This window comes from Hirundo rustica, chromosome 4, assembly GCF_015227805.2.
Source record: "Hirundo rustica isolate bHirRus1 chromosome 4, bHirRus1.pri.v3, whole genome shotgun sequence".
NCBI lineage: Eukaryota > Metazoa > Chordata > Aves > Passeriformes > Hirundinidae > Hirundo > Hirundo rustica.
Window position 1 is genome coordinate 13,166,029 of NC_053453.1, and position 12,968 is coordinate 13,178,996.

The following is a 12,968-nucleotide window of genomic DNA, read 5'->3' on the forward strand; positions in this document are numbered from 1 at the left end:
TCAGTGCAAAAAACCCCAGTAGCTGATTGTTGCACATGTCTTGACATGTAAATACAAGAATATTTTAGACATGAATGCCAAAAGTAATCCCAGGGCAATTCAACCCTGTACAGAAAGCTGGGCAGATTTTTTGAACTACTGTGGAATTCTCAGTGCAGGGCATCTGCAAAGTGTATTTCAGCCTCTGGGAAGAGAAAGGGCAGTCTTGCAATACATACCATTTTTGCTTTGCAAAGAGAAATAATGACAAACCCCATCAGTTTCTTACAAACATATAAATTATTTTATTTACAAAGCCATGTTACAAAAAAAAAATAATAATAAAGCAAAAAAAACCAAAAAAATACAATCGCTCACTAGAGAATATCTCCAGGCCCGGTGTTGAACCATGGCAGTATCAATCAGATACATGTTTGTTCTGGTTTTCCTTTTTTAAACTGTAAGCCATAGAATTTACTATTTACACCTACTTTAGACATTTATTCTGCTTACAATTATCACAAGCATGGAATGAATTCTATTTGATACTGCTAATACATAAAGGTGCAGGACAAAGAATGAAAATACTTAGTGTTACAAAATATGGATTGTAGAAAAGAAATTGGCTGTACAAGTATGGCATTTTTTTTTTTTTCCTTAGAATGACTGGACATGCTTTCTTCAAAAGTCTTCTGGAAAAGGTTCTAAAATCTGTAGTAGGAAAGCACAATATAGCAGGTGCAAATTCATTTCTGTGCAACAACAGTTATTTAATATATCCCATGACTGACCAGCTATGCAAAACCCACAGAGTTTTGTTAAAGTGCCATGGGTCAACAGCATAACAAAATATAAGGTGTAAATAGAAAAATTTCTTTTTTTCTTCTTTTTTTTTAAAACAATAGTTCACTGAGAATCAGCAATAATAGAATATGCTGTATAAACTATTCTCTACAAAGGTCGATCAGCACTATTTACAATTGTTACATCGATACAAAAGAAGGCATACAAGTTATCCAAGTCGCTTTTTATGGCTGACGGGCCTATGCATTGCGTATGTGTAACAACCAAAGCTTCTGAGCCTCTATTGCTGGAAACAAATCACAAGATTTTCAGGCAAATGGGGAAGAAAAAGAACTACGAGTGAATGCTACAATAAGAATGCATTATAGGCTGGTCCAGTTTGTATCCACTTTTTTTCCAAAAGTTTACTTCCATTTCATTTTGCAGGCTAAAATTTCTGATACATTTAATTAAATAATGATTAATTGATGATGAAAGAACACCACGGGATTTTACTTCGTGCTTAACTTTCCTGAAATGCTGTCAGGTGTAACCCAGTTGAAAATAAAATTTAAGCAGCATTCAAAGGACAGGCTCCATAATTTGGCTTTCCAATTAAAAGATGCATGGAAACAGCTAAAGCTTCCTAAAACTACAAAATTGCTCCTTCAGTCACTGATTAGCATTATTTCTCAGAAGCAACCACTGAATCTCACAACCACTGTTTTCCCTCAACATCCAGAAATAGCAGTTCATTGATTACAGAGGATGACTTTGTTACTGAGATTTTTAAAATCCTGCAGTTTTATAACTCAAAATAAATTAAAAAAATCAACATAGTACTGCTCCTAAAACTGAACAAGACAAAAATTGTGCAAAAATAACAAAGATATGTACACATTTTTCAGTCTGAAGAAATGTACAATAAAAACATAATTCAAAGAACATTTTAAAAATATAAACATTGCTTAAACTTTCCTAAGTTTCATACTGTTTCTGAAACTATACCGGTCAGTTAGCTCTGAAGTATAGCAAAACATAAATTATTACAAAATTAACACTATAAAAATTTATTTTAAGAATATTTCTAAACTTTTTTTTTCAAAGGGTCTAGCCTTGTTTATAATTGCTTAAACTTTTTTAGTCTTAAAATTTGCCTTAACCCTTCTTTTTTTAAAAAAGAAAGTAGTAATAATCTCCCTATTTGCAGTCTCTCGCCTTTCCCCAAGATGTAAATAAACCAGCATATAAGTGCACTTTTAACACTGTAGAAATAAAAATTAACTCCTCTGTACTATTGTTCCAGTACCTAGTATTGGCTTCCTGATTATAAAATCTATATTTTATTAAAAAATTATTCAGTAATCCTATAAGAAACACTGTCAGTGCAATTCTATTAATGCAAGCCAATCTGCTCAACTCCTGTCCTCACAAACCCAAACTGCTCACTGAAGTTATCAAGTGCTGTGTTCTTAAGGGTCTGGAAATCCCTCAAGATATGGGGATTTTACACATTGGGGCCCTGATAACAGTAATTACAGTTTGGTGCAAAATTCTGCTATGCATTGATTGAAATATAGGTTCCTTAAGAGCCTGATCCTGGAAGAGGCTGAACACTCAAAATTCCCACTGAAATTATTAAATGCTGTAGGTACAGAGCACCAATCAGGATTAGTCCCTAAAGTTGCAGTGCCCCAGCTGTTTGCAAATTACTAAGAAATGCACTCAATTTTTATCCATAGGACAAGCTTAAATACAGAATTACTGTAATTTTTATTTAATGAAAAAATTTGGAGATCCTTTAAATAAATTCAAATCATGATCTGGATTTTTTTTTTTTTTTTTTTTTGGAATGTCCACTGTGTTCTGGTTAGGAAACAAAGGGAGCATTGCAACGTTAACAGCTTTAAAAGGCATGAAACATAACCAAGCAGAACGCACAGATCAGTGGCAAATACAAGTGGAAAAACTAAACAAATCACTATTACAGTTTTCTGTAAATTTAATTCTCTTTAAAACCACAAATTCATAAAAGATTAAATCCATCTGCAGGACATAGAAAAGAAAAACCCTGTGGAGTAGGGCTGCTGAGAGCTAGAGATTATAGGCTGGTTCCTTTTCCTTGTTATGGAAGAGTCCTTATTCTACCAGTCCGGTTTGATGTCTTCTAAAAGAGAAACCAGAGCCAGGTTCAAAATCACACAATGTCTTTTGGTATAAAACACTTCAATAATGTCTGTGGCTGACAGTACTCAAAGCAGGAATTTATTTCAAGTCCCTGAACTAAATTTCCTCCCTGTTTACTGACTACATTAGACCTTTAAGAAAAGGAACTGCTTTGAATAAATGGCATATTTCCTTTTGGGACGGTCTGATTTTAATAAGCTTTGGTGAATCTCATGTTCATTAACTTGGTTATCATTACAAATAAAGAGCAGCAATTAGACGACAACTCTGAAGAATCTTTTCCTCTACACAGCATGTTTTCATGCACAAGGAATCCTCATACAGCACACACGTTGTCACCTTCCCTTAATAAAATGATCTAGTTACTCAGTATTTAAAAACCACCGCGTACTGAGGTCTTGAAGTGTTAACACTTTCAGGCACCTAAAAGCACTATGAAGACAAAAACACTTGATTAGTTAAAAACCTAGAACAAGAATAAAAGCTGGAGAAAACAAACTTTTAATACATACAGGCACAAATAATTTAACTGTAAAATTACAATTCCATTAATTTTTGTTAAAGACCAAGTAGTTTTTGTAGAGAAAAGCAGTATTTCTTTTACTAAAGCAACAATAGTTGGAAAAACAGGCACGCTTTTATGTATACAATCCCGAGTTCAGGTCACAAAGAGGGGCAACAATATACATATTAAACAGTAATTGAGAAGAATCTGTTTGAGTTTAACCTGATGGAGTTTAATGCAGTGGGAGAGAACTGACAGTTCCACAACAATTCTCACAATCCACCAGCTCCACGGGAGTACCCGAGTGAACTTCAACGCACGGAGCAAATAATCAAATGGAGCTACTCCTGTGACATCAAGACAACTACAGGCCACCTTCAGCTCACAACTCAGTAATGGGGAACACTCATTATGGGTAGCAGGTGACTTTCACAGCAGTGCTGTGTCTCCTCTCACTCCGACCGCCTGCTTTGGGAAGGCCAGCGGGACGCTCTCCGGGTGGTCACAGGCACAAACAAGGCTGGGTTTACAGCCCAACACAGTTTTCCAAACGCCACATTCTCACCCAGCCACTCAAGCCTGTGATGAGTTCTGGACCCCTCTCCCCTTTCTCGAGAACAACAATCTCCTCCTCCCTTTGGCTCCCGCTCTGCGCCAGCAGACGGCCCCGCCAGGTTGCCTGGCCAGGGAACACAGCGGAGGCAGTCTGGAGGATCTGCTCCACGTGCACATTTAGCTTGGCAACTCTGCTTCCAACTGCATTGTTAGAGGTCTGTTGTTGTGACGTATTCATGAAAACTTGCCAGATTTTTCCAACTATAAACCCTGGTGTATAGCAGAGATCGTCTCTGCCTACAGACCCTGCTTCACTCGGACTCCCTGATTATTATGGTCATAGCAACACTAAGATTCAAAACAAGAGTGCTCAGCTTGCACAGTAATACCTTTACTGACATAGCATATACTTCTAGATCCACTTATTGTAACCTAATTATTAACATCTGTAATATAAATATTATAGCACAGTTTAAGACAGAAATTTTATTTAGAGACTATTCAATTGCTAGATTGGAAATAAAAGCTGCCAACAAAGCAGCTCAGATTTGACACTATTAAGCATTTCTTAAATAGAGAATCGTTATTCATGGTTCCAAATACTAAAATCCTGTGCAAGTTTAAAAAAAAAAAAAAAAAAAAAAAAAAGTAAGTTTAATAAAACTTTGTATCAACTTGATTTTTTTTTGTATTTGTACTTTGAGCTCCACATTCAACTACCAAACTGACAGAAACATATTTTTAAAAATAAAGAGTTTGTCGGGCTTAAAACAAGCAAACACTTCTATTTTTGATAAAGTTATGAAAACACGCAGCTGAAAAGCTCTGCAATAGTCTCAGTTTACACAGAGCTGACACAAAATTAATGTTTTGTACTCTTAGGTTTTCCCCATGGGATCTAGGCAACAGATCCCAACAAGTTCTGCTCCTCGGGTAGTGTGTATGTTATACTAACACAGGAGCAAGATATTAAAACAAAAATAGTTTTGCACTTCAGAACAGTTTGTCACTGGCAGTTGGATGACAGTGTCACACAAGAAAATGCCACTCCCTAGAAGTATGAAGAAATTTTCCACTTTTTTCCCTTTAGAGTAGTTCTTCCATACATACATTGCTTTGCATTCAGAAGTGAGAGGCAAAAAAATAAAATTTACTGTTTGGCAGTTCATCTCAAGATACAAGTGATTCAGAGTATTTTGAGTGGGCATACAGTGGTGGGTTATCATTACTATTCTTTTCCTGTGCCTACACAGCAGAAACTAAGCAGCACAACCATTTGGAATAATTATTCATGCATAATTTAATTCTAGGACACTGGCTGTACAGAAAAATCCTCTATTTTACTTGTGACTGTATCTTGCTGAGGTGTGAAACCTTTTCACACTAAATAACTTGATACTAAACTCTTGATAAAGTACTAAACTTGGAGAGTCAAATAGCAGGGGCCATGTTAAAATAAATCAGTGTAGCAGTCCTCCAGACAGATGAGGGCTGGATCAAAAAAAGCTGAGTTTCAGCATTTATTATCCTTATCCAACTCTGTTTAAGAACTCATATTACACATGGGTTAGTTACGCTTACAGATTAGTTTCTCTGCATAGTCAAGTGCCTCATCCTCTCTATCCTGTTTCTGCCCTCCCTTTGCTGCTTCACTCCTGGCCCATTTTTAAATGCTGCCCCTCCTGTGCCATCCTGCTTAGCAGGAGAAGCTGGATGGAAAAACCAAGAGATCTGCTGCTGCTGCTGAGCCTGTATCACCAAAGCAACAGCCAGTGAGCAACACATGAGCCAACCTGAGCTGTAATACAGGTGGTGAAAAATAAGCAAAAAATTTGTAATACATAATTCTTGGAGGGGAAAATAGCTGGAAAAAAATTACATGAGAGGAGAAATCTAGTATTAGTTCACCGAAAGGCAGCATCGATAAAGAATTGTACTCATAAAGAAATTGTATTTTAAGGTTTTCTAGTATAAAATGTTTCAAAACTGCTTGCAGACTACTTAAGTACACTTTTTAAAAAGCAACTTACTTGTCTGTTGTGTACTGGGTTTGATGTACTCGAAGGACTGGATTGTGACAAAGCTACACTGCTATTTTTTCCAATCTGAAAAACATTAATTGAGCAGTATTGAGAGGCATATTTGTCAGTTGAATTCAGATGCTGGTGATGGCCATCCCTTCCCTGTGTAACGTGCTGCTAATCGCATTGCATTCGGACCACGGGTATTTTGCTATTGCAAAAGATATGCCTCAGACAGAATCATGATCTCTCAGAGTCTGTATATTTTAAATAATCTTAAAAGGCACATAAATACTGTTACAGGTCAGAAAATAACATACAAAACAGTTGCTGAGGGAATATAAACTGTAACCCCCCCACCTCTCTAGACTGGTTTCTCTAGTTACTGGAGTCACTTAAAGCAGCTATTCAGAGAGCACAGAGTGCTCCAGTTCACAGGATCCTCCCCAGGAGACCTTCCCCTCTCCTGGGCAGCTTAAATCAAGTGGCCAAGCACCAGGGCATGCCCTAAGTTATGTCATTTTTTCCATATATCATTACTCAATAAAGCAAATATTAATCACAAGAACCAAATTCAAGAGGTTCAAATTTGCATTTGTATCCATTTACTGCATCAGAGAATTTCTTTGGGAATGAGTGTAAATTGTAGAACATATACACACATTTTAAAAGTACTTAGTTACAATACTGCAATATTCCATCTGCTTGTTTCAACGTTTGTGAGTTTACAGCACTCTGCAAGAGCAGCCTGTCACAGGTTTTTCTACAACGACCTGTAAACATGGTGTAGGTATTTCTCTTTTGATACAAGAAAGGATACAGCTGTTGAGTCAGAGGAGCAGTTCCTCAGGGGTTACAAGACTGACAAAAATCAACCATGGACACCTGTTTGCAAATGGCAGATGACTGCAGCGTGAATAGTTGCTTACAAAGTCTCTGACTTCAAGTAACATGATTTTAATCCTTTGATGGAGAGGTAGCAAGCACCTGTCTCCCGAGCAGTGAGAAATGCAGCAGCCAGTTCCTCACTGGCTTGGTGGGGCTGTGGCATTGGCTGGCAGGGCCTTCACAAAGCAGCTTTCTCCTTCCCTTCCGCAGCATTGTTTGTCATTCTGCCATTTCATGAACAGAGTGAAAGGTAGCCTCTTTCTTCCTCTCCTCACACGCCTTTCTCACACAGACATTGTTTGAAACAGTGTTCTCTGTTCACATTCTATCCAGAATAAATGTTTAAAGTTTTTATTTACAGCTGCTTTTGAAGGCGCTCCCATGGTGCCTGAAGATTAAAAGGATGGGCCTTTGCCTGTCCTGCTCCCTTCAGCTTGTTTTGCCTGTCACAGCTGTTCTCTAGAGGACAACATTCTTCAACTACAAATCTTGACTAAAGATACACCACCTTGCATCGGGACACACCTGGAAGCCTTTCTTCCCTACATACACCATTACGGCATTCATAAACCATAATAAATACATGTCTTCCTTTTAAATGGAGAAATAGTCACACAGGCTGAACAGGTACAGCACTCTGAAACAAAAGAAAGGTTCCCAGATATCTTGGGTCTTTAATGATGGGAAACACCATTTCAAAAGCATAAGTGGGAGACCAAAACTCAAATCCTTTTTTTTCCCCAGCATCTTTTAAAAATAAAGCGTACTTCAAAACCCTGTGGTTAACACTTCCAGTTATTATCTATCCAGTCTAGAGCTGGATTAAATAAGAAAGCTATACCTCAACCTATCACCTGTTGCTGCGTTCTTAGTCTCTTCAATTTGCCCTATTACATGAAGGAAGAGGAGCAAGATTTTGAGCCACGCCATTTTGGGGGTGGGATTTTTACTGTAATTGCATTTCTAGAACACAGCAAGTCAAACAGCACAGCTTAAAAGGGAATTTAGGTATTGTATTCTCCAGAGCTTCAATAAACACAAGCAGAGTATGTAATATTATTTGACCCATATGCTTAAATGGGTACAAATTCCATTTATGTTGTATTGCATATAGTAGCCTTGTCAGAAAGACAATTAGCTGCCAGCCAGACTTCTGAAATACAATTAACACCATTTTGCCTCCTATTTTTGACTACTACTGTAGCTCCAAAACCCTGCAGTATAAGAGGAAAGTGTGACCAACTTTTACATAAATACATACATGTATATGCATGTGGGTGTGTGTATATATATATATGTATGTATTCACCTGGTCTCATATATATATATATATATATACACACACACACACACACACACACACACACATATATACACACAAAACCTACTTAAATATCTGTATATTGTAATACTCATTAGAAATATTTAACCTCTTACTTATGAAAAAAATATTAGAATTGCATTTTTACAAATATTCAGCAAAGACCTCTGATGGATTTCTTGTGATTTATTTACTATTACTGTGCAACACGATGAAATACATCACCAATTGAAACAGGAATGACACACAGGAGCAGATTTGATCCCAAGGGAGCTCAGAATTTGAACTCAGAACCTCCTCCATAAGAGTTCCTCACACTGCACTAGCTACAGATACAGTCTATGTCCTATGAAAAGATGATACAATCCATTTCCTATTATCCATGTTTGTACCAATTTGTACTTCCTTTTTCTTTCCATTTGACACTTTAAACCTCAGGACAATTTAATCTTTTTGGGCACACGTTTCAAAATTCAGACTGTGTGGCAGAAGGAAGAATTTACAGCAACCTCTGCTGACTTCAGTTACTTGAAGATCAGTTCTGATTGCAGGACACATTTAAGAGGATTACGATAGAAAGACAATGCCACTCCCCACTTTAAAAAGCCAAACAAGTAATCTCTGTTGTACCTCTGCTGGAAGTAGGGAAGAGAAAATATACCTGCTAGGTCATTCTTTGAGACCTTTATTCTGTCTCCTATACCAGCTTTAGGATTAATTTATTCCTTTTTTTCCTCTCCTTTTGCTGCCATATTACTTACGGATTACTTTGCCCTTACCATCTTCTTTTCCAAATTCCATTTGTTTTTATGTGCAACATCCTTAGGAAATGAGAGTTTCACAAAAACAAAACAAAACAAAACAAAACAAACAAACAAAAAAACCACACACACACACCAAAAAAACCCCACCACAAACAAACAAACAAAAAAACCCCAAAACCCCAAACCAAACCAATTCCTAAGCTACCTTCCCTGGATTCTCTGGGGTATCTTATTTTCTATGGCTTTGTCTTCCAGACACCAGGGCCAAGCGTTGTTTTGTGTGCACTGCACAGCACTGGACACAGCAGCAGAATGAAACAGTGGATCATTATAAAGATTAGATCAGCAGTTTTCCCAGATCTCACTTCACACATTTGTCCTTATACAGCACCACTGAAAGAGGACCCAAAGCTCTGTTGCTATCAATGGAGCAAGTGTGTGTAACCCCGTCTGCTGCACTGACTTCAATATTCTGTGAACACGTGTACACTGGAAAAGGTAAATAAATGTCCACTAAAGGTCATCTGGTTAAGATCTTAATTTCTTAATTTTTCCAGTTTCAAACAGGAAACAACATCTCAGGTCAGGCACCTCAGACTCTCCCCAGGAGAAAGGTAGATGTGTTTTACTGAAGAGATATGAAGAGACTTGCATAACATTAGGAAATGAACAAGCAACAAGTTTGGGAAAAGAAATAAACAGAAATTCTGACTCTCATCTTCCTGTTTCAATAACACAATTTATTTCAGAGAGATGAGAATTAGGAAAAAAATTTTTTTCTAAAAATTATTTATCCATTCTGGAAATTCAATTTTACTTTCAGAGATACAAATAGCTACTTTAATAATTGAATAAAAAAATCTCATAAAAATATTTTGAGAAAGTATATATATATATATAATATTTTTTTAACTCTCAAAACATCTTTCTATGACTGATACAAAACAAATACAAATACGTTTCTGTATTAACCTAGAAAATAAGTTGTGTGAAGAAAACCTATCTGAAGCAAATGTAGCATTTTCTTTTCAGAATGCACGAAATATTTCAAGGAAGTCAGACATGATCTGCAAAAAAATAACTGGAAGAGTCCCTTACCTGCCGAGAGATGGAGCTGCTTGTAGGATCTGGCACCGCAGAAATAAGGTTGGCAGTGCTCTTTCTATGAACACTATTCATACCAGGCATTTTAGTGATTTTACAGGCTTTGCTACTAGAACTAGAGTTTTTACGTTTTTTTCCTTCTGATTTGTCAAAAGAAAGGGGTAGAGAAGACACTGCATTATGTGCTCCCAGGGAGTGGTCCCCTGAGTGGTGCACGAGAGAAGATACAGACAGATTAGAAGAGTCAATACTGCTCACTACCATGCTCATGTGTTTCACTGAGTCTGTTGAACTACTTGACAATGAAGTCCGTCCTGAGGGCTCCGATTTGGCACTGAGTGGGCTTGTTCCATTATTGGTATTGTGCACAGACACACTGTTGTAGGAGGATGTCGCCTGATAGGAGTTCAACGTTGAACTGGGATTCAGGACGCAGTTCTTTTTGTGGGACCCTGAAAATGAAGATGAGGAAGATGTCTGCAAAGATAACGAGGATGATGACGACGATGAAGACGACGACTGCGGCTTTTTCTTTTTGTTACTTGAAGACTCATCGCTTCGAGACGAGAGGTCTTTCACTTTTGAGGATTTGCTGGTTTTGGTTTTGGATGGCTTGTGGGATGGGGAAGGGATGACTGCTGGCACTGGTGACACAGCTGATGGCGCCTTGAAAGTTGAGTCCATGATACTTAGGCTCGCAGCCACGTGCGGAAAAGCTGTGGTGTGTGACATAATGGAATTTGTCTCTGCCGTTGTCACAAAGGCTGCATTTGATAACATGGCGGACGTCATTATGTAAGAAGAAGTGATTCTTGAACTGATAGGTGTTGAAGGAATATACACCGCACTGGGGTTGCTGAAGGGCTGTAAGACTGATGCTGGAAAAGGAGTGGAGACGTGTGCTGCTGGAGAAGGCATGGGACTGTCTGCCGCAGGAGGGATTTTCCTAAGCAGAGAAGGAAAGGAAAGAAAACAGAAGAGAGATACATAAAAAATTCCTTCCAAACAATGCAGATAGGAAATCATTTCCATTAACTTATTCAAAAAGGCAAACCCAGCTCATTATAATTTTGATTGCTATTCTATTCTATTAATCACATCCAGCAATTAAATGCACAGTATTACAATTTAAACACTTAATTACAAATTTAATTTCCTTTTTCCTTTTCTTATTTTACCAAACAATTCAAAAATGCAAATAAAATGCCTGACAGTGGCACCTATACATATCCTAGTCACTATGTTTCATTAATTGCGTATGTTTTGCTTCAAAGTTCAAGTTGTGGAACAGTTTCAATATCAACCTAAACTCACAGTTTAGATTTCATTAAGATAGTAAATGAGACAGTCTGGAGGGTTGTGAAGCACTTAATCATTGAGCATAAAGAGGAAAGATCACCCCTTTTCAAATGCAGTGCTATTTCCAACAGCTTATTTGAAAGCTGGTTAGATGGGATTAAACAGGTCACTTATTGATTAATTTTCAATATTGAAAAATTGACAAAATATTAAACAGAGCTTAATAAGCTTTATAAACAGCTGAATATCCTTTTGAGAAGAAAGTATAATAATATTACCTGTGAAATTAGTAGGATGTATTCAAATTCCTTTCCATTCAGCCATCATCTATTATTTTATCTAATGTGGTATTATCAAAGAATCAGACCTTCATAATATCTCTTGGAAAACTATTATGTGAGCTTTTCCTATTATTTAGACTTACATTTAATTCACAGTTTAATCCTATTTCTCTTTTCTATGAAGCTGTTCAGCCCCATAACTCTGCTCTTGTTAGCCTCACTGCTGGCACCTTTCACACTTTTAAATGCTTACTTTTGCCCTCACAGAAATACAATAAAAGACCAGCCCTGGGTGTGCTGTTTTATCATAAATTAAATCCTAATTACAAGTGTTCTCTCTAGGTATTCCTCCATTGGAGACTGTTCGACAGAACACTGTTTATGACACAGTTACACAGGGGATTACATACAGTCCATGCTGCCAGAAATGAGGAAGTCCTACTGCCTGCCACTTGCAATGTAAACAAAGCTGCTTACCAGAGCTGTCCTTCAGGCTTCTTCTAAAGAAGGCCCAACAATTCCTACCCACCTTTGCAAAGTACTTTGGGATAAAAGTACTTTTTTAATGTCACACTTCTGAGAACACGGCCCTGCATCCCTGCACCTCTGGCCATGCTGCAGAGCTATAGAGTAACAGCCTCACCCCCAGCCTGCTTGGGGAAAGGTCAGTCCAGAGGAGGGGTGAGGACGGCTGGAGCTCATTAAGGTATTAGAGATTACATTAACAGCTAAAATTTGCAAAAACTTTTCAAATCAGATTTAGTGGGAGCAGGGTAAGGCCTGTTTACTTCTGGTATCAAATAACTACTATAGTGGTTTTGTTTCCTGTACTAGTTTGTACTAGTGGTGGTGCATGTTTTTTCAGATGCCCAAGCATCTTTTCTCCTGACAAAGCCAACAGGTAACAAATTTTAATCTTCCTATATAAGGAAACTAAAATATTTTTATTTGTGGAAGGAGACAGACACTAGTTTACACATTTACAAAGCAGATTGAGCATGATCAGTCTCTGGACATGAAACTGGCCCTTTCATGGCAGAACAAACCATTTCCAAACTATATCTCCTAGCAAAATGGCACTGTTAACATTAAGTTACCAGGTTAGTCAGACAAGACAAACTTTAGTGCTTAAAAATATATATCTGAATAAAAATCAAACCTTGTTTATCTAATGGCTGACATCCAATGAATATAACACAGCCCTGATAATAAACAGTGACATGAAACACTGCACTTTAGCAGCATTATATTGAAAGAAGAATGAATATTCTGTAGCAGAAT

General features: G+C 37.4%; 1 protein-coding gene across 6 annotated transcripts in view; it reads right to left on the minus strand.

The window, feature by feature from the left end:
* Positions 1-260: 260 nt before the first annotated feature.
* The window catches only part of ATXN7L1 (ataxin 7 like 1), a 111,958-nt gene continuing 99,250 nt past the window's right edge, over positions 261-12,968 (minus strand). For 5 of the 6 annotated variants that reach the window (XM_040061900.2, XM_040061902.2, XM_040061906.1 and 2 more), the window contains 3 exons: positions 10,102-11,053; positions 6,040-6,114; positions 261-2,929 (listed from right to left, as the gene is read on the minus strand). In XM_040061900.2, coding sequence (XP_039917834.1) covers positions 2,888-2,929; positions 6,040-6,114; positions 10,102-11,053 — 1,069 coding nt within the window. In that variant the 3' untranslated portion in view covers positions 261-2,887. Of the gene's footprint in view, positions 3,382-6,039; positions 6,115-10,101; positions 11,054-12,968 lie in introns of all 6 variants that reach the window. The other variant, XM_040061901.2, reaches the window with a different exon arrangement.